Source organism: Argentina silus (genome assembly GCF_951799395.1).
Source record: "Argentina silus genome assembly, chromosome: 7".
NCBI lineage: Eukaryota > Metazoa > Chordata > Actinopteri > Argentiniformes > Argentinidae > Argentina > Argentina silus.
The window spans coordinates 22,199,503-22,223,010 of NC_139661.1; the positions used below are offsets into that span (position 1 = coordinate 22,199,503).

Consider the following 23,508-nt stretch of genomic DNA (forward strand, 5'->3'; position numbering starts at 1 on the left):
ATTTTCACAACTATTAACGTGATGAATGAGATTTTAACACACTGAGCTATTGTTAACAACTTTAAGTGGGATAATTCATCAAGACCGTAATCACTTAGAGGGAGGGGGAAGAGATATTTGGAGGGAAAGAAGACAAATGCATTAGATGACAGAAAAGAAAAAAGATTATGATGAAATGGAATGCTACAGGCATAATAATACAACTCCAAAGCCACCTAAATGCACCCAACACCAGAGAAGCTTCAAACTGCCAAAACGGAAATGCCTCTGTGGCTTGGTGAAAAATGTACTTTTTCATATCTAACCCAAGTATCAAGTTGTGGCTTCCCAAAGCTGTTGACTTCTGTTGGCATCCTTCGCAAGTGGAATACCACTGACCTCTTGTGGTGGAATAAAGGCATTACACTGGTCGAGTTTAACATCCTGCTTTTAAAAACAATACTGGAACAAAAACCAAGAACCAGGGTTCAATTGGGATAAAACAAACACCCAAGGAACATAGTTTTATACATCCTAGAGATAAATTATTCCTCCCATTTTCTTCCGTTGATGCATGAAAACATCATTTTGGAAAAGGAAGACACACTTCACACAGAATACAGAGCCAAACAGTCAGGTGGCCTTTATGTCCAACCTCCCTGCAGAAAGTGAACATAAACCCCCCCCCCCCCCCCCCCTTCTGCCGGTTATGGGTTGTTTTCACAATAACCCCCTGCAAGGCAGCCAGCAGGCCTCCAGAGCTTGCAGCCTGCTGTCAGAGCCAGGCAGTCCTGGCAAAACAAGACCCCACCAGAACCAGAACCATATGAGGCACAGGGGGCTAAAAGGGTGTGTGTGTGTGTGTGTGTGAGTGTGTGTGTGTGTGTGTGTGTGGTGTGTGGGTGTGTGAGTGTGTGTGGTGTGTGTGTGTGTGTGTGTGTGTGTGTGTGTGGTGTGTGTGTGTGTGTGTGTGTGTGTGTGTGTGTGTGTGTGTGTGTGTGTGTGTGTGTGGTGTGTTTGTGTGTGTTTCTGCCCCAGGGGAGGAGGTGGTTGTCACAGCAGACAGCGGTTACAGTGATCATTGTCAGCTTGCACAGAAACCCAGGGATGTTGAGTGTCCACCTTTACTTTGGGAGGACAGACGACACAGGAAAGTAGAGACCGATATAAACACGTACACACACTCACTGGAACAAAACTAAAACACACAAGCTCAATCCCTCCTTGTGTTTACAAAATAACTTCTCTTTGGTTTTAGTATGGAAATGGTGTTTTATTTGAAGCAGACGCATCACGATGACTTTATGCCAAAAGCAAAAAGACTCCATCTCCAATCACCCGCCCCCCCACACCCACACATAATGAACACACACACACACACACACTCTCCAGGCCACACTCCACCACATGGAGACAAGCTCACTGGTTGTCTGATGTCTAGAGGTCCTGAAGGCCTTCTAAACAGTGTGTGGTCCAGACAGGGTGGGCCCCCCTCCTCTCCTACCCTCCAAACATCAATGGAACACAACGCTCCAAGCCAGGTTCTTAGGGTCAGACAACAGCACCCTGGCTAAGGCCCAAACCTAGGCTTAACCCTAGAGAGGACAGAGAGAGAGAGAGAGAGAGAGGAGACTCACCAGTTTGTTCTCCTGCATGTAGATTCTCTGCAGCTTGGGGCATCCTCTGGCCAGGGCCACCATGCCCTCATCAGTGATGCTGTAGCACTGGCCCAGGTGGATGTCCTTCAGCTCCGAACAGTGCTCTCCCAGCTGGAGGGACGGGGACAGGGGACGGGGACAGGGGACAGGGGACAGGGGACAGGGATGGGGGACAGGGGACAGGGGATAGACATTTTGCGAGATCATTATCAACGCCAATTCATTAATGCCTCATCGGGAGAGAGACAATGCATAGGGTAGAGGGTAATACACAGGGTAGAGGGTAATACACAGGGTAGAGGGTAATACACAGGGTAGAAGGTAATACACAGGATAGAGAGAGAATAAGCGAAGTGGTGAAGAAATTACAGAGAAGGAAAACAAGAGAATAACAAAAACGATTTCATTCTGACCTTTTTGAGAGCATCATCTGTGAGTTTGTCCTGGTTGCCCACATGCACCTTCACCAGCAGGGGGCAGTGCATGGCCAGGGCGCAGAGGGACTGGTCACTCAGCTGTTTGCAGCGGTAAGCTGTGTACCTCTGCAGCCCCGGGCAGTGGGACGCCAGGGAACACACCCCGTGGTCCTGCACACCGCGGCAGTCCGAGATGTTGATCTCCGTCACATTCTGCCTCCGCGACGCAATCTTTACCAGGAGGTCATCATTTACCTGAGAGACGGGGGGTGGGGAGGGGGGGGGGGAGATAGAGAGAGAGACAGAAATTAGCGATGACAATGAGAGAGAGAGAGAGAGAGACAGACAGACAGACAGAAATTAGCGATGACCTGAATTTCCCCTAGGGATAAATAAAGTTTCTATCTATCTATCATGACAACAAGAGAGAGAGAGAGAGAGAGAGAGAGAGAGACAGAGAGAAATTAGCGATGACAATGAAAGAGAGAGAGAGAGAGAGAGATGGACCGACTCAGATAAGCTAAAGACAAAGTAGCTAGGGCTAAATATCTATTTTTAGAACAAGGTCCAGAGTAATTTGGGTGCCAGTCTGTTTCTGCTTGGCAGGGCAACAACACCGCTTCTTTGTTGAATGCAAAAACAGTCCGGCGCCCAGAGTGTTCACCCTTCATCAAAAAAACACTGTGTTGGAAGAAAAGACCTGTATGCTGACTCACTTGTTGTAGGCCACTGAGGTCGATTTGCTTCCAGAACTGGAAGTCTAAGCAGAGGTCCCTCCAGTACTTACAGACCAGCGAGGCACACAGACACCGCTCCTTCACTGACAGGTGGGAGAACACCTGAGTTCACACACACACACACACACACACACAAACACACACACACACACACACACACACACACACACACACACACACACACACACACACACACACACACACACACACACACACACACACACACAGTTGTTTAGTATAATGTAAATAAAAGTATGTAAAAGGTGTCTAGGAGTAAAAGGCTGGGGTGCTGATTTCTGACTGGGCGATTGTGTCACTGCCATGAATTGTGACCTTGAGCAGGATGGAGGAAGGGAGGCGGTTGATGCTGGATGTGTCGATGACATCACAGCCCCTCCCCTGGCCGCCACCGTCGTCGTGGTGATGCGGACAGCAGGGGGACGAGTCGGAGGTCTGGGGCGAATCGCAGTGGAGACCTAACCCACAGCAGCCGTCAGCAGACGAAGAGGAGGAGGAAGAAGAGGGCAGGGGGCAGAGGGGGAGGTGGCAGTGGCCTGTCCCGGCGTTAGAAGAGGCGTCCCCTCCTCCTCCCACCACTCCTCCATTCTCCACCCCTCCCTCCGGGACGGAGAAGGCACAGCGGGGCTGCTTACAGGGGGTGCACCTCTGGACCTCCGCACACTTCCTCTTACACACCTAGGAGCAGGTAACAGAGGAGCAGACAGAGATGAGGTCATAAAGGAGACCAGGACTGAGACCAGCATTGAGACCGGCATTGAGACCAGCATTGAGACCAGCATTGAGACCAGCATTGAGACCAGCATTGAGACCAGCATTGAGACCAGCATTGTGCTGTTGGTTCACTTCCTCCATAGTCTTGAGATTCATGACATGGACGTTTTACATTTGTTACATTTACGGCATTTAGCAGACGCCGTTATCCAAAGCGACTTACAACAAATACATTTGACTAAGTAAGTGAATCATCTATCCAACAGTCATCATAAGATAAAGTAATCAATGCTCAGACCAGGGGCCATTGCCAGTCACAATGCTAGAAGAAAATTTTATATTTTTTTCTTATTATTAACAGGAGAGAAACTTGTCCAGGGGGGTAGTGGGGGTGAAGAGGTCTCTAGGGTTAGGGTTAGTACAGGGGGGTAGTGGGGGTGAAGAGGTCTCTAGGGTTTGGGTTAGTACAGGGGGGTAGTGGGGGTGAAGAGGTCTCTAGGGTTAGGGTTAGGGTTAGTACAGGGGGGTAGTGGGGGTGAAGAGGTCTTTAGGGTTAGGGTTAGTACAGGGGGGTAGTGGGGGTGAAGAGGTCTCTAGGGTTAGGGTTAGGGTTAGTACAGGGGGGTAGTGGGGGTGAAGAGGTCTCTAGGGTTAGGGTTAGTACAGGGGGGTTAGGGTTAGGGTTAGTACAGGGGGGTAGTGGGGGTGAAGAGGTCTCTAGGGTTAGGGTTAGGGTTAGTACAGGGGGGTAGTGGGGGTGAAGAGGTCTCTAGGGTTAGGGTTAGTGCAGGGGGGTAGTGGGGGTGAAGAGGTCTCTAGGAGGGACATAGGCCCTATGTAGTCCCTTTAGTTACCCACCATCTCAGCGTAGTCACTGCTGCTGCCAAGCACAGGAGCGGGCACAGTTACAGAGACCCCAGCGGTTCGGAACAGCACTGGAGGTGGGATCAGCTTAGCCGGTACGGCCGACAACAGACTCCTCCCCTGGCCCTCCCAGATGGCGAGTTCCCGTGGCGAGAGGAGGAACTTGGCGCAGTCCTCGGGAGACGTGAGCGCGGCGTATCTCCCGGCGAGCTTGGAGGCGGCCGCCGCTCCGATGCCGACGACTCCCACGCCCGGTACTCCGATTCCGGTGGTGTTGTTGCTATGACAACGACCTCCGATTCCGCCGCCGCCGCCGCCGACACCGGTGTCTAGCTGGTCGCTGTCGTCGTCAAGGCCCCCGCTGTTGCCGTGGACGATGAAGCAGAGCATACACGGCCCTTGCAGGAAGCAGTTCCTCTTCTTCTTCTTCCTGTGATGCAGCTTGCGGGTCCTCTTCTTCAGACGGTAGCCATGTTTCGAGAGAAGATGGCCCATATAGATGACTCACTGAGACTCTGAGTCAGGGAAGAGAGAGAGAGAGAGGAGAGGGGGAAAGAAAACAAAAACAACCAAGTAAGGTGGCCTGTATGGCATATGTAAGAGTTTTCATACGTTTACATTGGGATTCTAATCACTTTGAGGAAGAGAAAGAGAGGGGAAAGAGAACACTTTCACACGACACACAGTACCAGTCAAAGGTTTGGACACACCTTCTCATTCAATGGTTTTTCTTTACTTTTATTATTTTCTACATTGTAGATTAATATTGAAGACATCAACACTATGGAATTATGTAGTAAACAAAAAAGTGTTAAACAAACCAGAATATGGTTTATATTTTAGGTTTCTTCAAAGTAGCCACCTTTTGCTTTGATGACAGCTTTGCACACTCTTGGCAAGGTGTGTCCCAACTTTTGACTGGTACTGTACACTGTTCTAAGGGTTATGATTCAGGTTGGGTTTTAGCTAATGGTTAGAATATGGGTTACCGCTGTAAACAAAGTGTAATGTTTGCTACAGTACACTGTTCTTTGTGAAATAATGATACAGTACTGAAATGTAAAGTGTTGCTCATCTGCAAAATGTCACTGTCATATAATCATATGAGATGACATGAATGATAACATCAAAAGTAACACAACCTCTTCCCTTGCTATTCTATTTGTGCTCTTTGATGAAAGGTCATGGCCAATCACAACTGTCACTATCAGACCAAAATATAATGGGACAGCTGGTAGCCAGGACCTGTAAATAGAATGCCCCATCCCACTAACCAGAGCTAGGCTACATTTGACCAAACTATTATTGGACAAGCAGCGGTGGATAGCGACAATACTGTTCGGCAAAGGACGTGTTAGTGTGTGTGTGTGTGTGTGTGTGTGTGTGTGTGACAGCTCCAGTGACAGAAAGTGTTGTGAATGTAGAATGTTGCTCCTAGCACTGTGTGTGTGTGTGTGTGTGTGTGTGTGTGTGTGTGTGTGTGTGTGTTGTTGTTGAGGGGGACGTGCAATTTGATATCCACCTTCGGCACAATCATACGATACGTTTCATCGTATAGCATTGCTCCAGCGAAAGCAAAGTTGATGCATTGTAGCGCACGATCAACTGTTGATCAACCTTACACACACACACACACACACACACACACACACACACACACACACACACACACACACACACACACACACACACACACACACAGGCACCTGTCATGCAAGTACACTGTGGAGAACATCGAAGTTGCTAGCAAATGCTGTCAAAAAGAAACACGTACTGAAAAGCTATGACCAAGCAACTCGCATTGCATGGCGAAAAGACGAATAACCAAGGAAAGGGCACGTCGTCTGCAGCGAATAGCTCAGGACTGACGGATGGACAGAAGTAGGAGCAGCCTACTCGATCAGCTGGAGTAAAGCTACATGGTTAGCTCCGGGGATGCTAGCTGTGGATGCAGCCTCTAGGATGGGTTTCCCTCTCACCTGTTCCCCACCAAACGGCGCTCGCATAATCCGCGCCTGCAACACACGGACGAGCACGGCGCTGAAATGTCCCCGATACAACACTGTGGAATTGGAAACAATTTAAGTAAATATCAAAATAGTGTTTGCTCTCTAAGAAACACTTCCGGACTGTGTGCGGGGAGAGGAAGACGACGAGTAGGAGAATGTGAGATGTTATTGGTGGAGCCGCTGTCAGTCCTGGACCGCTGTGGCGAATCCTGGCTCGGTCAGCCCCCTTATTCCACAGTAATGACAGGAGAATAAGACCTGGCCGGGACACACTGATATAGGCCACAGTTATGAGCATTTACACCTGTGTCTGTATCCTCAGAAGAGAATAAAACCCTCATACACACACAATAGAATATAATAATAGAATACAACTTTATTATCATCCAATCGAAGCTGGAAAAATATTAATAATAAGGTACACCAGACAAAGGTTAAACATATACAGTGATCAAACACATACACTACGATCAAACACATAGGTGATCATCACAGTGATCACTAGACATTAATACATGGCATACACAATTTAGTATTTAAAAAGATATGCCAACAAAGGAATGAAAGGGTTAGACCACCATGGAAAATGTAATAAAAATATTGTATAATATAGCCTTTATATGTAGGAGAAATTCTGTATTTAAAAAGTTAACCTTAGGTTTTGCTGCATGGTTTCTGTCCATATAAATGTGCACTTGTCTCAACTCATTTGATATATTAGACGTATCATAGTAGGGAGGGACCCCGCTAGATTAGATCTGATTTGTTTCAGGACATAGGATGTTAGAGAGAAGAGACGACGTTGATGTATTGGTGCAGTAGTTAAGAAGAAGACAAAGTACTTTGGAGGCAAGATTCCACACGAGTATGGGCGTGTATTCATCACTCCAGAAGCCAGCACTTCACTTCAACGGCAGCTCCCAAAATAGCATGGAATGGAAATACGTAGCGTCCAAGAACTGCTGCGATGGCGACAGATCCTCCTATAACCCAACAAATATCGAGTGATCATCAGGGGAGCAAAAACAAATGTGTCAATATTCGTCTTGAGGATGTAGAGGACTGTTTGATTTACGACCAACACGGGATTTCTAGTCCTTTCAAGGAGTTATATCAAGACAGGAAATCAGTCCTTATTTTTGTACGGGTAGGAAAGTTTGTGTGACGTTTCTATGCGTACTTATGCTCAGAAAATGTTGTTTATGTGCTACAGTTTCACTAGATATGGAGTAGCCTATGTTGAATATCATCTAATCATTCAAAATGTTGACAGACTCGATCGTTTTCATGGCTCTGACAACAGCCGCAACAAAGTAAGAATTGTGTAGTCGGCTCGAATGCAACGTTAAGCCAGTGCGCAGGTGTCGCCTACAGGCATGACTTGACGCCGACTGGAATGTCATAGCGGAATATTCATACAGTCATTTATATTTCGACAGAATTTCTTGTGTCACACCTGCAAAGAATATGTCGACGATTTGAGCAGAATATCTCGGGACGTTCTAAAGGTGATTTTTTTGTTTTGTTTCGTATATGAGCATTCATATCAGAATTCCTCTTGGATAAGTTACATTTTATGTTGAAACAATAGTTGTTCATAACGCCTGTATTGTACTTGTTTTTTTTCCACTGAACACATGAGCCAAAATCGGAACATTTTACATTTACATTTAGTCAAAAACCTGCTCTTGTCAAACGTGTTAATGTTAGTATGCAATTATGCAGGATGCCGGTATCCGACTGATTGTGATTGGACAATCTGCTCATCATCATATAAAGGTAGTCAATTTCCCTGAGTTTATGCAATTAAAGCCTAGTTACCGCTACTCTTACAATTGAATGTAGTCCGTATTCCAAACCATTAACAACTATCTACGACTATAACTATCTAATTCCATCAGCACTACATATAGTATGGAATATCAACATGAACCCCTCTGTAGTATAAGTGTAAAAACATCTGACAAACGTAGATGTTTGGGGTGAGTTAACCCCTTTTTAACACACAGTGCGTTTACAGGTTTGTCCTCTCTGTAGTCGTTCTGTTCACTGACAGGGTACCCTCACGAAATATACGTTGACCCAGAGAGATGCATTTATAAAAAGCTTGGAATGAGGAGAGGGGAGATGTTTGTGGAATCAGGTGAGAAAGACAGCAATTGTTCTAGCTCAGTTTCTTTACAATGCATACATTCATACAATGGCAAAACTGTATATTGTATATAATTGTGTGTGTGTGTGTGTGTGTGTGTGTGTGTGTGTGTGTCTAGCCCACCCAAGCCCCCATGTGAAGTCAGGCATGTTGATGGGCCATATGAAGAGTATGTGGAGGGCTATGAGCAGTCCTGCCTTTGATTTCCAGGGAGACCCGCTACAGCAAGGTGGAGCCATTATAGTTGGTCCAGGTAATTTCATACTTAATTTCTTACTTAAATTGTAATTAAATGTAAGTACCATTAATTAATTAATAGCTAAACTATTAATTAATTAATTATACCGTTATGTTATAGCTTACAAATACCATACTGTGAATGCACAGCTTGGGACATTCAATGGTTAGAGATTATTTATGGTTCAGATTGTTTAGCTCTTAGCTTACCCCAAAACGTCATCACTCAAAAGTGTTTTGTGCTGTTGTGTGTATGTCCTCCTCTGTGATCAGGCCTCAAATAGACATCCATGGATTGATATGATCGTACGATCGTAGATATGATAGTTAATCAAAATGGTATTCCCAATTTCCCATTATGTTATTGCATCTGGCAATTTGTGATGATTTCTTGTTGTCAAGTCTTTGAGGTGCTGGACAGTAATTCTACAAACTAGGCTTCTCCCCCAAACGTGTATCTCTCTGCATGTTAACTTTGAAGACCTTTTGAGGTTGAACATTTTAATTTGATTGCTATTCTGCTATTGCATTTACGCTATCGTGTTTGTTGTCTTTCGTCCCACAGACTCAGAGGTCCATTTCGCCCATTTTGACATGAACCGCCTGGATCACATGCCCATCACCTGGCTCCTTCAGCTGGCCGGCGTCCAGCAGGCTCTGGACCTCAGTGATAAGCCAAAGATCATCCATGTGTAGCCTTTGTAGCCTGCAGAGACGCCAGTCCGTTTCTGCTCTTTAGCCAACCTTGTCATTATCACACTGAAGAAGGTTGCTTTGTTTGGCAATACAACATAGCACATGCTTGTTGGAAATACACAGAACCAAGGGTTGAATATGGGGTTGGGAGGGGCAGTTGGGAGTAGGCTAGCCCCTGCACTAGGCTATCTGCTTATGGTGGAGTTAAAGGTAAATGTGTTTCATTGTATTATTTGTGAATATAGTGATGTGGTTGTTATAGTGGTGCAGAAAATGTAATTGTTCTCATTGTAATAGCCAATGTCAAGCGCTACATTTCCATGGGTATCATATTGAATGTGTACTTTCATGTGATTGTGTACATATAATTTTAATTAACTCTGCATTTTGATTATGTGTTGTTGTCATCTTGTAAGCGCACAGGCCTAATCAGTTTATAGTGTGAAGTGTAGATCGCGATGTAGACAACTTGCACAACTGTATGTGTGCCTTATTTGCACATGCATCAATTTCATGATGTGGAAAAAAACCTCGTCCCGTTATTTATGAAGGTTTAAAACGATTATTGTTAATACGCGATAATACGTTTTTTTAGGTTCTGAGTACTCTTGTGCAGGCCTGTAGCCCACAACAGTGAGGGGTAGGCAAACGCTTACGTCACAGACAGGGGATTCAGAAAACTTGCCCCGTCCACAGACGTCACTAGAAGAAAAACTGAGCTGGAGCAGGCAACTGCGCTGCGGATGACACACCAGGAGAAGAGCCAGAGGGTGTCAAAATAACACATCCTAAACCGGGGCAATCCTGCACTGCAGTTTAGACGTCCAACGACGATATTTGGACATTATCGCATTGCATGCATGAAGCGAAAATGAAGCGCAAAAGCGAAAGGAGGCGACCAGAGTCAAGGAAAAAGCGCTGTGCCGCTCAGAGCTTAGAGGCGGAGCCAAAGTCCGATATTTACATTAGTATAACAGGTAAGCGACTGCGGAATTAACCCACCGAACTCTGCCTTCCACCAACCAAACGGCGCAGTGTCATACATGCATGGGGTTGAGTGATGTGAAATTCACCAAGTGTTGTATTTGATTGTCTTCTAGCTTTTGACCTAAAAATGGCGACACCACCCGTTCCTGATCGTTAATGCATAAGTACAGTATTATCACTAGTCTAGGGACCTATAATGGGGCAACTGCTTTTTTGGTTAGACGAGACAGCTATGATAAAATTAAAACAATTGCATGACGATTTTTTAGCCAATATCCATCAACATTTCTTTGGGGCTATATTTAGCATGGTCCTTAAAACGTAGGCTACCATCATTCAGTTTAGAGTTTGTATTCAGGTCTTGTGGATTCAGTAATATTCATATTCCTGTGTAGGCTGCTATTTGTCATTGTCAGCAGAATCCTATAGCCCAGTTATGGATATGCATATACTGCAGAATGGTCCACTGAACATCGGGGGTGCAGAATCCTTATTGCCCAAAAATATGACGCTTCATCCATTATATCCACTCTCACCCATGCATTTTAAATATAGGCTGCTTACACATAGGCTATTTATTATATACCTTATACTTGTCAGTAAACAGATCATTTATTTCTATTTTAGGCTATGGCCTATTGTCCACATTAGGTTATAAATCGTTTGAGGTCACTCCATAAAACCAAGTGACAACCAATTGGCCTTCGTTCATATCTTGGTGAGAAATGTCGGCAATCAATCTAAACCCTTTGCATCTCATCGAACTTTCTCCTCTCCCTTCGCTGGGGAACTACAAAGGGTTCCGTCAAAGTAGAGAAGATGGATTTCTATTGGCCAAGCGAAGCTATTCTCCTAGCAACGGCTTGGGCAGCGTTCCAATTGGAATATCGTGTGTCTTTCTGTGCAGAACTTTAAAAACGCTGGGGGGGCAGAACGTGGCTTGATTGACATATGAGTCCTGCAACCCTGGAGCGTTGTCACCCCCTCCAGAACCAATGGGGTTGCGCGAATGTATCCACTCTTCCAAGGGGCGGTGCTAAGGAGTTCCTTTTGAAATCAAACTCATTTTGAGCAGAGTACGCACCTCCTATGCGGGTGTCTACTTTTCCGTCGCGTTGATAATCAAGGTTTATCGGTTGCAGGTTATTTATTTTACTTACGAAGACGCATCCAACGGTGCATCATCAAATCCTTCAAAGACTCGAGAAGTTCAGTAGAGCCACTTCTTGGGCTTTTATAAAGAAAAGGATTTTTCTGCACTTTTATTTGCCACGATATTCGACGGCGGTGCATGTGAATGAAGGTTTTTGCAACAAACAATTGTGTTTAGAATCTTTCGGAGTTAAGCAGTGTGCACAATGACGGGCTCCACAGCGATGTAACGTTTCGGGAGTTTTTAGGCGTGTTTATTAAAAGAAAAAGGGTCAAAGTTCTAGACAGAAAACAACAAACCTTGCAAATCAACTTAGTAATTAGTTGGCTACATTTCTTATCAGAATGGCCGAGGACATTGTCACAAGTAAAAGCATTGAAGTCATCAGGGGTAAGTGGCTTGAAAAACATTACATTCTCAAATAAAACAAAACTCATTACAGATTGTTATGTTGCAATACATGTCCGTTGAAACATTTCCGGGGAGATGAGATTCAAACCCGGGCACATGGATTCCTCTCTGTGTTTCCTTTACACACCCGAACAACAAGCCGTGCACGCGCGCGCGTGTCCCCAAGATGACCATGCGCGGTGCAAACTTGTAACAAGCCCCTTCTCGCTTTCTTCCAGATCAACTGTATTTTGCCATACTTCAGCAGAAGATAAAAAGCACCGCGGAAAGACATTGCTTCTGCATTGACGATGAGCTGTCATATGAAAAGTAAGGGTTTTTTTAAGACTCTGGTCAGTGATGATCTTGTCTTGATAGTTGGTACAATGAATATAGCCATGCTAACAGTGATCAAAATAATCAAATGCAAGTATTATTATTATGCCTCCCTAAAGCGAATTCTTTGTCACCGTCAGGTCTTGTGAGCAGTTTCTTATCTCTTGTTTCTGTGTCATTGATTGAATCTGAACTATTATTAACATACTTGGCAGTCCATTAACCCTCTCTACCACAAGACCTTGCAACAGTATGACATTAGGTCCCTAATACAACATCCACACAGGTTGTAGCAGAGGGCTTTTATTAGATAATCAGCCCCTGACTCCTGTTCTTTCCCCTACAGCTTCTATGCGGACTTTGGCCCCCTCAACCTGGCCATGTTTTATCGCTTCTGTGGCAAGCTCACAAAGAAACTGACGGTAAAAAGGAACCCATTAACCTCCACACAAACACAGATGGGTGGGCAGGACCCAGGTCAATCAATAGTCAATAGTTCTGTCTGCCTAACTAAATAAATAGGAGTTTGGCCACACGTAGCTGGGGCTGTTCAGAGGATGGGCATTTTGTAGAATGAGGGGGAGAATTCACAGCTCATATGACAGAGCTGTGAAATGCTGTAATCCAGAGAATAGCATGTAGAGCAGAGATTAAATGAGAGAGCAGTTGGGGGATTTTTTGAAACTGAAATACAAACATCCTTTTCCCAGTGTATTGTTAAGTAGAGTGTTGTTGTTATGCACTCCCTTGCCAATTGAGTTTAGGAAGGTCACGATTCTCGTGTGTGTGTGTGTATGTGTGTAACTTGTATGATAAGTTAATTGTACTGTATCTTGTGTTGTTCCCCCACCCCCCGGAGCAGTCTTTCACACTTGCAAAGAAGAAGATAATTTTCTACACATGTGGAGACCAGAAGAAACAAGCCAATGCTGCCTATCTTATTGGTTCATATGCAGTAAGTTATTATATGCACAGGAGTGAAATCATGATCAAATTAATCAAACAACTGGCAAAATGGCGTATGTAGAATCAATCTGTGTCCTCTCAAAATATGAATGAATATGAACAAGCTGTTCAGACAGATGTCAGAAGTGTTTGTTTGTTTCTTCCCAAAGGGATGCTTATCTATGCTTATCTATACCCATTAGTGGATGTATTATTATCTTGCTCCTCCTAACCGATGGCATTTGTTTTGAAGGTGATGCATCTTCAAAAGACGCCAGAGGAAGCCTATAGTCTACTGGTGTCAAGGAACTCCACCTACCTTCCCTTCAGGTACACACACACACACACACACAAACACACACACCCTCAGAGCAGAACAGGTCTCTTGAACTAACCTGGGTAAAGAAAGGTTAAATAGGAATTTTAATAAATACTTCCACGGGAAAGAAATTGCCCACAGATCACACGCTTAAAAAGTAGTGCAAAAATGTGTATTTTGTGGTATAATGGATGTTGATCTTGTTCTTTACAGAGATGCCTCGTTTGGAACCTGCATGTACAACCTGAACATTCTAGACTGTCTGCGCGCCATCCACAAGGTACGTCGCTTTCACCATTCTACTCAGGTTTTAAATCCAACCGTCGCACTTGAGGCTATTTTACACTTTTAATTAAAATAACTTCCATTAACTGTCTCACCAGGCCTTGCAGTTTGGCTGGCTTGATTTCTCCCAGTTTGATGTGGAGGAATATGAACATTACGAGGTATGACCATTAGTTACTCTGTTGGTTGAGTGTTTTAGGGATGAGGAAAAGACTATACTAATACTAGTGTTCTGCAGTTGTCTTTCAACACCCTTTTTGTTGCAGAGAGCCGAAAATGGAGATTTCAACTGGATCATTCCCGGGAAGTTTCTAGCATTTAGTGGTCCTCATCCGAAGAGCAAAATTGAGAACGGTAGGTGAAATATGGATACTGAACAACACTACTTAAGAAATAATACATGAGAGGCCAAGTTTTTACCACATTTTTACCATGGAGATGTGTTGTTATTGCCTTTATACAATGGATTAAGAGAAAGTTAAGCTAAAAAGGTTTCTTTTAATATGACACAACATGAACTGTTGAATACGACAACATGAACTGTTTAATATGACAACATGAACGGTTGAATACGACACAACATGAACGGTTTCTCTTTCATTGTACCTTTTGAAGATTGGCTTCCCATGCCAAGTCCTTCAATGAGAATGCACAAGAGAAGCCAACCTCCCTCCCATCCCATAAATCAACCCACAAATGCAAAAATACCCGTTAGACAAAAATAGACACTGTTGAGAACTTTATTCCCCATTTAAAGGGATGGTTCACCCCAGAAAAAATCACATATTTGGTTCCTTACCCTGAAAGGAGTCTATGGACGGTGACGCACTTCAATCCACATAAACACCAATGCAAGTCAATGGACCCTAAATAAGGATGTTTGAAATATCATGCTCAAATCATCTCAGTCATTTAAATTAAGTAATTGAGTCTTTAGGAGAATTTTAGATGATTTGGGCATGGAAATGTCAAACATGCTAATTTAGGGTCCATTGATTTCCATTGGTTTTTTTTGTTAGTTTTTTTATGTCTGTCAGGGTAAGGAGCCAAATATGTGATGGGCAAACTATCCCTTTCAATGTTCATAAAATATGGCTGTTAATTTGTCCTCTTTTTCAATTCAGTGTGTTGTCACCTTTTCTCTCTCTCCCTCCCCCCCCCCCCACCTCCCTCCCTCCAGGCTACCCTCTCCATGCCCCAGAGGCCTACTTCCCTTACTTCAGGAAACACAACATCACCACGATCATCCGGCTCAACAAGAAGATGTATGATGCCAAACGTTTCACTGACTCAGGCTTCGAGCACCAGGACCTGTTCTTCGTGGACGGGAGTACGCCAAATGACAACATCGTCAGGAAGTTCCTCAACATCTGTGAGAATGCAGACGGAGCTGTTGCTGTCCATTGCAAAGGTAACAACCCCACCCTTATGCATTAGACACATCTCCAGGCCCCTAATCCCACGCTGATGCATCACACCTACAGGCCCCTAATCCCACCCGTAGGCATCAGACACACCTACAGGCCCCTAATCCCCTATACCATACCAAATCAAACCAATCGCAATGTGTTTCAGCGGGTCTGGGCCGAACAGGCACTCTGATTGGCTGCTATATGATGAAGCACTACCGCCTGACTGCTGCGGAGGCCATTGCCTGGATCCGGATCTGCCGACCGGGATCGGTCATCGGGCCACAGCAGAACTTTGTGGAGGGGTAGGTGTCGACTACCACTACTGCTGTAGATTCCATAGATCTCCATTTTAATTCATTGCTGCGTAAGGCTACGTTAGGTGCAAAAAGGTTACACCTGAACTTGTACAATAATTAGAGGTATTTTTGTTGTCTTTCTCTCTGTTTCGTGCCTAATTAACATGACCTAGAGTGAAATGTATCCTGACTGAAACCTTGTTGTACTGGTTGAGAGATTGATAATAATATATTATTGTTTCTCCCACGATTGCCATGCAGCAAGCAGAGCAGTATGTGGATGGAGGGAGACGTGTTCAGGGAGAAGATGAATGAGCAGGAGAACGGCAAGATGGCCGTCACCAGGATCCTGTCGGGGGTTGATGACATCACCATCAATGGGAGCAACAAGAACAGAATGTCAAAGAAGGAAGAGGTGGAACTGGTGCGTCAGAAGTTCTGTTTTATTGTTTTGACAAACGGAGATCAAAAATAGACTGTTTTAAACACGACTTTCATACATGAAGAGAGAAAGGGACATTGTAAATGTTTCCCTCCCTCTGTTTGTTCACTACTTATTCACTAATGTATACAGTACCAGTCAAAAGTTTGGACACCTTCTCATTCAATGGTTTTTCTTTATTTTTATTATTTTCTACATTGTAGGTTAATATTGAAGACATCAAAACTATGAAGGAACACATATGGAATTATGTAGTCAACAAAAAAGTTTTATATTTTAGATTCCTCAAAGTAGCCACCTTTTGCTTTGATGACAGCTTTGCACACTCTTGGCAAGGCGTGTCCAAACCTTTGACTGGTACTGTGTAGTTTTAATCTAAGCCTTTTAATTTCTCCTCAGTACAATGATGACGAGGAGAGGAATGGCATCACGCAGGGTGATAAACTGCGTGCCCTGAAGAGTAAGAGGCAGGCCAGGGCGTCCACAGGCTCGCTAACGTAAGTTTCCCATCTGCCTACAACTCCCATAGTGCATCATATGGACTTATTTCGGCACAGTGAAATAAGCTTGCTCCTCCCCCCTCCAAGCCCCTGCATTTGGTATGTTAGAGACAGGATGCATCCTAGTTTTAACCCGAGTCATCCTTTGTTTTGATGGGTTTCCAGAAGGTCTGTTATGGGTTTATTTTAAGTTATTGTAGGGTATTCCTTGCTACCCCATGCTTTCCTACGTTAATTTCATGATCTATAGGGTCTTTCCGAATCTGGTTTTGGTTCGACTGTTCTGGTTCTTTAGCTCTGATGATAGTAACTAGGGTCAGCTCCTCTTCAGTTTGTGCCAATTATTTTGGCATGGCTGAACTCTGTTCGTCAATCATGGCTTAATGTCCATCTGCTATCCCTTATTCATATCATGGCCGCCACTCATCCTAACACCATAATCGACATGTTCTTTTGATGATGAGGCTTGCAGAGACTGTGTCCCAGTAGTATTAAACAGCCTCCTGTCATCCTCTCCTCTCGTATGTCACTGCTTGAAAGGACATGCAACTTTGACGCAATAATACATTTATGTTTTTCCTCCTTAACTATAGTATGAATTATCCTCAAAGAAGATAAGGCTGTTCAGTAATTTGTAGAGTATTGGGACACAGCCAGAGATCCCAGAATGGGTTTTACACACTATTTGGCAGACCTGCCATACGATAAGTCATGTTGTTATGGAGGGTTTGGTGCCAACGTGGAGCATGGTTTTAGTAGGCACTATGTACCGATGGCTGTGGGTTTCTGTTGTCCCGTGCCAGGCAGGCAGTAGTGTACTGCTGCAGCCTCTTGGGCACAGTGTGGCTGGATTGCTGCCTACCGTTCAAAAGATAGCAGAGAGAGAGAGACACAGAGAAAAGAGTGGGAGAGGGAGAAAGAGGGAACACAGAGAGAGAGGAGAAAGCAAACACAGAGAGAGGAAGTGAGGTTTTGTATCATGGAGGTAAGTGCATGTCACTGCCTTTTCTGACGACGTCCTCTTCCTGTGTAAAATGTTGATATGCCAATGGGATGGTATGGCTTCCAAAATGGCTGACGACTGTCTTGGTTCACCGCGGTACGATATGCTATGGAATGGATGGACGTGATTTTAGGCATTCCGATCAGGCACTTATTGGTTCGTTGATCGCTCTGCTGTGATACAGGTTATGGTTTCCAAGCGGTGGTCTTGAGTGCAATTCAGCACTCAATACTGAAGCGTGGACCTGGGTAAACTGACCAACCCCATTTGATGTTGCCTAAACTTACCTTAGATGTGTCCTTAGGAGCAACCTTTACCTCATACTCTACATGGCTGACACAGGAAAGGGATAGTGGAAATCGAGTTCACACAGACATCGAAAGGTTTCTAAAGATGGTCCTGGACCTCCATAGCTCTCTCCAGTAGTATTGAGACACCAGGATATGCTGTTTACCCAACACAACACACTAGACCTAATACCTGTTGATCCATAGCGTGAATTACAGACACAACTCCTGCCTGAGCTTTGGTCCTCAAAATCTAAATCTAGCCATCGTTTACCTTTTCCTGTTTGAGTGACTGAGATGCTTGATACACCATTGAATGCAGGTTTCAATGTTTTATTTATTTTATTTTATTTATCTATTTTTCTATTTAACACTGCATGATGACCTGTAACCTGCATGGCCTCTGTACTGACTATGTATGTATGTGTGTAATATGTTGTAAATGTTGGGCTGGGTTGAATGTAACATGCCTGTTCTTTTTCCATTGTGTTTGTGACTGGGTCAGTGTATGGGTACCGTACACTCCGAGCCTTGCTTCTTTCCACCTTTTAGACCTTATTTCTCTGTCTTGAACCAAAGTTTCCTTAGGAAGTTCTCCTCGCTGACTTCTAAACGCCATTGATTAGGGTCCGTTTGTGCTTTGCTCGCAGTCCTTAACTTTAATTAGTCTGACTTGCATTGGCTTCAAACCAGTACAGTAGACATTTTATGAAAGATAGACCTGCACACTATTGAATGAGACATTATTCCAAGAGAGGTTGAATTGGTACATTTTGTTTTTGCTGTTGGAAATCTGCCATGGGAAGCATTTTGCCCCTGGACATAGATGCTGCTGTATTTACTCAGCCAGATATGCATTGTGTGAAGCTGTTCTTTTTTTGTTTGGTCTAGCACAGTGTCCTTGAAATAGAAATCTCTCTCTTACTAGAACATGGGAGGAGTTGTTAACCTAGCAGCTTATAACAACAGCTTTATAAGTGGATATCTGTTACTATAGCTTACTGACTGTAGGTAACAGATGACTGTCTGGGTTTTGACCATAAGCGGTTGATTCCTCTGGTGGCGGTTCTCATAAACACGACTGTAGCGGTTTCAGCGTGGTGTTAGTTGATGTTTAGTCTCTACCCACCTCTGGTTAAGGTTACAGTCTGGCAGGAGAGACGAGAAGGTGGTTACCACTAGCCTGGATGCCAGATGGCCGGCCTTCACCGATGCTAAATCATTGCCTCACCTAGCAAGACAACAATCAGTTGGCTAGAGCAGAACTAGACTGGCACCCAGGCTAGTGGAGGAGTATCGGAGAGGGTTGCGGACGAGGCGTTTGGCCTGACCCAGTCCCAGTGGAAAAGCAGAGCAAGGGAAAGGGAGGCCTCTCCTCTCCTCACTTGCCCGGACGTCTCTTGTCTCTCGTTGCTTTCTGTTATGTTTTTGTTTTGTGTTCTGTTTGTTGGATGTCTTCTCCTCCTTTTAGATGGCTGGTAGCCATGCTGATCTCCTCCATGTGTAGCCTTGTCCTGTGGTGGATTGTGTATGGCTTCCCTTCTTCCGTCCTGCATTTCTGTATAGACGGGTTAGGATTTCAATGAGCTCGTCCGTCCGTCCCCCAAACCCTTCCCCCCCCTATTCCGGAGCCTAACTGAGAATGCTGTAAGTGTGCCCCCCCCCCCTCCCCCTCACTTCTCTACAAACCTCCCCTCAAGAATTGTAAAAAAAAAAATCTTTCTGGTTGCTTTGCCACTTTCTGGTTGTAAAGGAAGTTTACATTTTGCAGATGAGACTAGCTGGAGTCAAGTTTCTATGGTGTCCTTGTGTTTTAAGCGAAGAAAGTACTGCCAAACCGCTTGCTTGCAAAGCTTCACTTTTTGATGAAATGTGATTTTATTTTAGTCCTTTGGCCTCGGTTAGAGCTTTAGTCCATAAGCTCCTTGTGCTGAGTGATTTGGTCGATGGCGTCCTTGCTTTTTAACTGAAAGCACTGCCAGGTTTTACCCATGTTTCTTTTATCTCCTCCTGGTCCATTTTCTTTCCGGGAGAATGGAATTCTGTTTTTCTACGCCATGAATCTGTATTTTGGAATCATGTTATGCCCAGCTGCAGTTACTCATATCCAACACAGGATGTCGCCCAGCTGAGAATTAATGAAGGCAGATACAGTATTGATATTTATAAAGTCTTACATAGAACCACAAAAAGCTTATCTTTGACTTCTGTGTCTTTTTCCTCAAGTGCTTCTACTTCCAGCTGTTTGCATCGTATACACATTCAGCTTTGCATCCCTCTCACTGTCAAACTTAATCTAGTCGCATTATGGGAATGACATGATTGTATTGTGTGTAATAAGAACAAATCTGAGCAACAACATCCCAAGAATCTTTTGGGCGATTCTGCGGCTGCTGCCTGTCTGCGCTCTCCTTAACCGCACACACATTAACCAAGCAATGATACCTCTCGCTCTCTCGCCTGGTGTTGAATGCACGTGGTTCTGTTCATTCCATTTGGTCGCCTGTGCTTAGGGGTTGTTGATGTGTTTGTTTTGTTTTGTTTCCAGACAAGAGAACAAGATTCACACCAGGTCATCATCACAGTCTCTAAGGTAGGTGCAAGGCTGTGTTTTATGTTTAACATTATGCTTTGTGTGTTCCTGTGGGTCCAAAAACACGCACAGCGGGCCGTGCCAGACTAAGTATGAGGTATTTTCTCTTTGTTGCAGGATTATTCTGCAGTCCAGTGGCCAGAGCTGCAAGGCGACCATTAACCCCTCCAACCTCCCTGATGGCACAGACAACAGGAAGAGAACCCGAACCTCTCTACCAACCAACAGTCTCGGGGGCAGGTGAGTGACCATGTTTCCTCATCAGCCTCAGCTTGCCCACTCTAGGTGTCTTCTCTGGTGTTTTGTTTTAAGGGAAATAAGGCGTGACCATTTACAAATGAAATGCGAAGTCAATATGCCATGTTTCTCATTAAGTTTCATGAGCCCTCACATTCAGGGGTGCCCAACTTGACTTCAAGCATTAAGGTTTCCATTGAATTAAGGTTTACACATGACATTTTGTGACAACTTTTTGTGACTTGACATCGACGAACATTTTATGATTCATTCACACCAAGAGAGAAACAGAGTTGATGCAAGTGTGTGAAGCAAAGTGGGCAGAGGCAGGTAATAGCTAAAGCCATTCATGGATCCTTTTGAGTGAATTAACCTCCTTCCCTTCTCTCTGCCAGCTCCCTGGCCCACACCAGACTAGCCAGGTCCTTAGGCAGCTTGCATGTAGTGGCCAGCGAGCGGGAGCCAGTAAGCTGTGAGCCCAGTGCCAACAACACACTCAACACAGGCACTCTGGCCAATCTAAACATGGCACAGACCTACCAACAGCCCCCTCAGAAGGCAAGCCACTCAGATCATTCTTAGCCCCCCCCCCCCCCCCCCCCCCCCCACCTCTGGGCTCAACCTCTCTCTCTCTCTCTCTCTCTCTCTCTCTCTCTCTCTCTCTCTCTCTCTCTCTCTCTCTCTCTGTTCAAGGTGGGGTTGAGGTTTCTCTTGACCCCCCCCAATCAGAACTTAAATATCTGATCTGGTCAGTGGACCTTCTACCCAAACCTTTGTCTTCTAGGCAACTTTTACTTTTCTTTGTCATTCTGTAAGTTCTCTACACTCTTAGGGCTGGGATTTATTGAGCATGTGCACCAGTAGATTCACTCTACTCTCTCTTGTTCTCTGTTGATGCTCTACTACTAGGCTTGCTTAAACACTCTAAGGCACCCTGCAACACTTCCATACTTTCAGGCTCAAACACTTGTAACACTGTCACGCTCCCTGCCTGTCCTGTCCTCTCCGTATGGGCGGTGATCCGGGTGTATGGTTGGCTATAGCTTCTCTCCACTTTGCTGCTCACACTTTCTGCTTTTGGATAATGATGACCTGTGATTGGCTGTCTCTGGCTTTGTGCTGCTGATACAAAAAAAAAATCTCTATTAGGGGGAATCAGATAACCCTTTATTTTGTTTCTGTTCCCCTTTTTCCCCTCTCTTTAATTTCCCTGCTAACAGACGCACTGTGTCCAGAGGACGAAAAACTCGATGTTCTTTGCAATCAAAGCGCTTTACGAAACTATGGTATCTACTTCCAGTCTTTTCCTTTTCTGTATTGTTGCATTTCCATCTCTCACTGTTCTGTGTCCCATCGTTGTGCTTCTGTGCAAAATGTGATCTCTGGGCGAGCTCTTGCCTTTGTAGTAATTTTGTGAAAATATTTGTTATCCCTTCAGTCACTCCATACCCAAAGCTAGAGCTCCTCTTCTGCGCTGAGCCTGAGGATCCAGAGTTCTCCACGAGTTCTAAAGGAATAGTAGTTCTACGGTTGTCCAATCCTCCTGCAGCTCCTGACCTGTATATGGAGGGGTTGTTTTGTTTTGTTTTTTAATTTCTTTAGTCAATTGTTGATAAAGGGATGATGTTGATAAGGAAATCTGATGTCTGTTGTTGTGAATTGGAACTAAGAGCAGTGTCCAATGTGAATGAGATGTAAAACCATGTTTGGTTAGTTTGAAATTTGTTTGCCAAACCTTTTTGTCACACGGCACTTCTTTTTATACATTTCATTGTTTATATCATGAGACAAAGTAACAACTCATTTGCCTGGTTGTTTTTCGTACGAGTTGAAGGATAACATAGCAATCCTCCGACAAACTTGTGTATCTGCTTGTCCAAGGACGTCGCTCTGAGATGGGCTGAAATGTGTATGATTACAGATCTCCTCATACCCAGTGTGAAGGTTTGTGATTTTAAATATGATGCAGTCAGTGCAAGCCTCGCTCAGGCTGACCCTTGTAGCAAGCACAATGATTTGGGGGGGCATGCTCTTGTGTTCAGAACGTTGCAGATAAAAAAAAAAATGTAATCCATAGAATTGACAATTCCATCCATATAAATAATAGGTGTGTCTACTAAGTACATTCTTTCCATCTGCAAAGTTCTACATATTCTACCCCAGTTTTCTTCTGTTCTCCAGCGAAGCTCATGTCAGTTGTCTTTTATTTTTTGTAGAGCTGCTGTAAAAAAAACAACTTAAAAAAACTGTAAATAGGTCTACATTTGATATACTTAAATCATGTTATTTGTACTTTGTAAATATTTTGTACTTGTTTTGATGAATCATGCCATCAGATCGTAATCAGTGATACTTACAGTAACAAATGGTCCTAAAGGGGCTACTTCTCACTCATTCATCATGCACTAAATATCTGCTTGGAGCACAAGGAACCTACCCGCATTTTTGAATAAAACCCACCACTTATACTCACCAGCGTGCATTTTCGAGTCATTTACTAGGACATTTTGGATGTTTGTGAAGGTGATGTGTTTGGATTGAGTTAATGTAATACCCCATTAGGCACTGTAATAATGAATACACATTTCTATGGAGCATGTGCCTTTTGAGGACATGCTACATTAATACAGTGATCATAAAGGAGGGTGTCCATACCATAAAAGGACTTCCCTTCTCTAGCGCTGACCGTTGATGGCTCTTGTTCTTACTTATGACTGATATGTAGTTGATTCACTTACACTAAGTACAGTCAAAAGTTTGGACACATCTTCTCATTCAATGGTTTTTCTTTATTTTTATTATTTTCTACATTGTAGATTAATACTGAAGACATCAAAACTATG

General features: G+C 44.2%; 3 protein-coding genes across 7 annotated transcripts in view; 2 read left to right on the forward strand and 1 right to left on the reverse strand.

Moving 5' to 3' along the window:
* fbxl17 (F-box and leucine-rich repeat protein 17) overlaps positions 1–6,523 on the reverse strand; it is a gene marked incomplete at its 3' end in the record, with an annotated part of 56,883 nt that extends 50,360 nt beyond the window's left edge. Inside the window, exons 1-6 of the mRNA XM_083674010.1 lie at positions 6,366–6,523; positions 4,381–4,901; positions 3,124–3,486; positions 2,770–2,892; positions 2,051–2,308; positions 1,617–1,748 (exon numbers count right to left, since the gene is read on the reverse strand). Coding sequence (XP_083530136.1) covers positions 1,617–1,748; positions 2,051–2,308; positions 2,770–2,892; positions 3,124–3,486; positions 4,381–4,881 — 1,377 coding nt within the window. The 5' untranslated portion in view covers positions 4,882–4,901; positions 6,366–6,523. The remainder of the gene's footprint in view (positions 1–1,616; positions 1,749–2,050; positions 2,309–2,769; positions 2,893–3,123; positions 3,487–4,380; positions 4,902–6,365) is intronic.
* A 670-nt stretch (positions 6,524–7,193) lies between these two features.
* Positions 7,194–9,871, forward strand: prxl2c (peroxiredoxin like 2C). 2 transcript variants are annotated; one of them, XM_083672963.1, is made up of 6 exons: positions 7,194–7,542; positions 7,835–7,903; positions 8,121–8,174; positions 8,433–8,538; positions 8,666–8,800; positions 9,350–9,871. In XM_083672963.1, exons 1-6 carry the CDS (start codon positions 7,363–7,365, stop codon positions 9,478–9,480), a joined length of 675 nt encoding a protein of 224 aa, XP_083529089.1. In that variant the 5' UTR covers positions 7,194–7,362; the 3' UTR covers positions 9,481–9,871. The 2 variants fall into 2 exon arrangements, with proteins under 2 accessions (XP_083529089.1, XP_083529090.1); XM_083672964.1 differs by having other exon boundaries at positions 7,194–7,536.
* Positions 9,872–10,200: 329 nt separating this feature from the next.
* Positions 10,201–23,145, forward strand: cdc14b (cell division cycle 14B). Of its 4 annotated transcripts, none has more exons than XM_083673744.1 (17): positions 10,201–10,457; positions 12,250–12,340; positions 12,693–12,768; positions 13,209–13,301; positions 13,545–13,621; positions 13,824–13,890; positions 13,994–14,056; positions 14,162–14,249; positions 15,076–15,306; positions 15,471–15,609; positions 15,865–16,027; positions 16,445–16,542; positions 20,384–20,428; positions 20,546–20,668; positions 21,061–21,223; positions 21,886–21,951; positions 22,104–23,145. In XM_083673744.1, exons 1-17 carry the CDS (start codon positions 10,337–10,339, stop codon positions 22,122–22,124), a joined length of 1,725 nt encoding a protein of 574 aa, XP_083529870.1. In that variant the 5' UTR covers positions 10,201–10,336; the 3' UTR covers positions 22,125–23,145. The 4 variants fall into 4 exon arrangements, with proteins under 4 accessions (XP_083529870.1, XP_083529871.1, XP_083529873.1 ...); XM_083673746.1 differs by lacking the exon at positions 10,201–10,457 and adding an exon at positions 11,548–12,010; XM_083673745.1 differs by lacking the exon at positions 21,886–21,951.
* Positions 23,146–23,508: the final 363 nt, after the last annotated feature.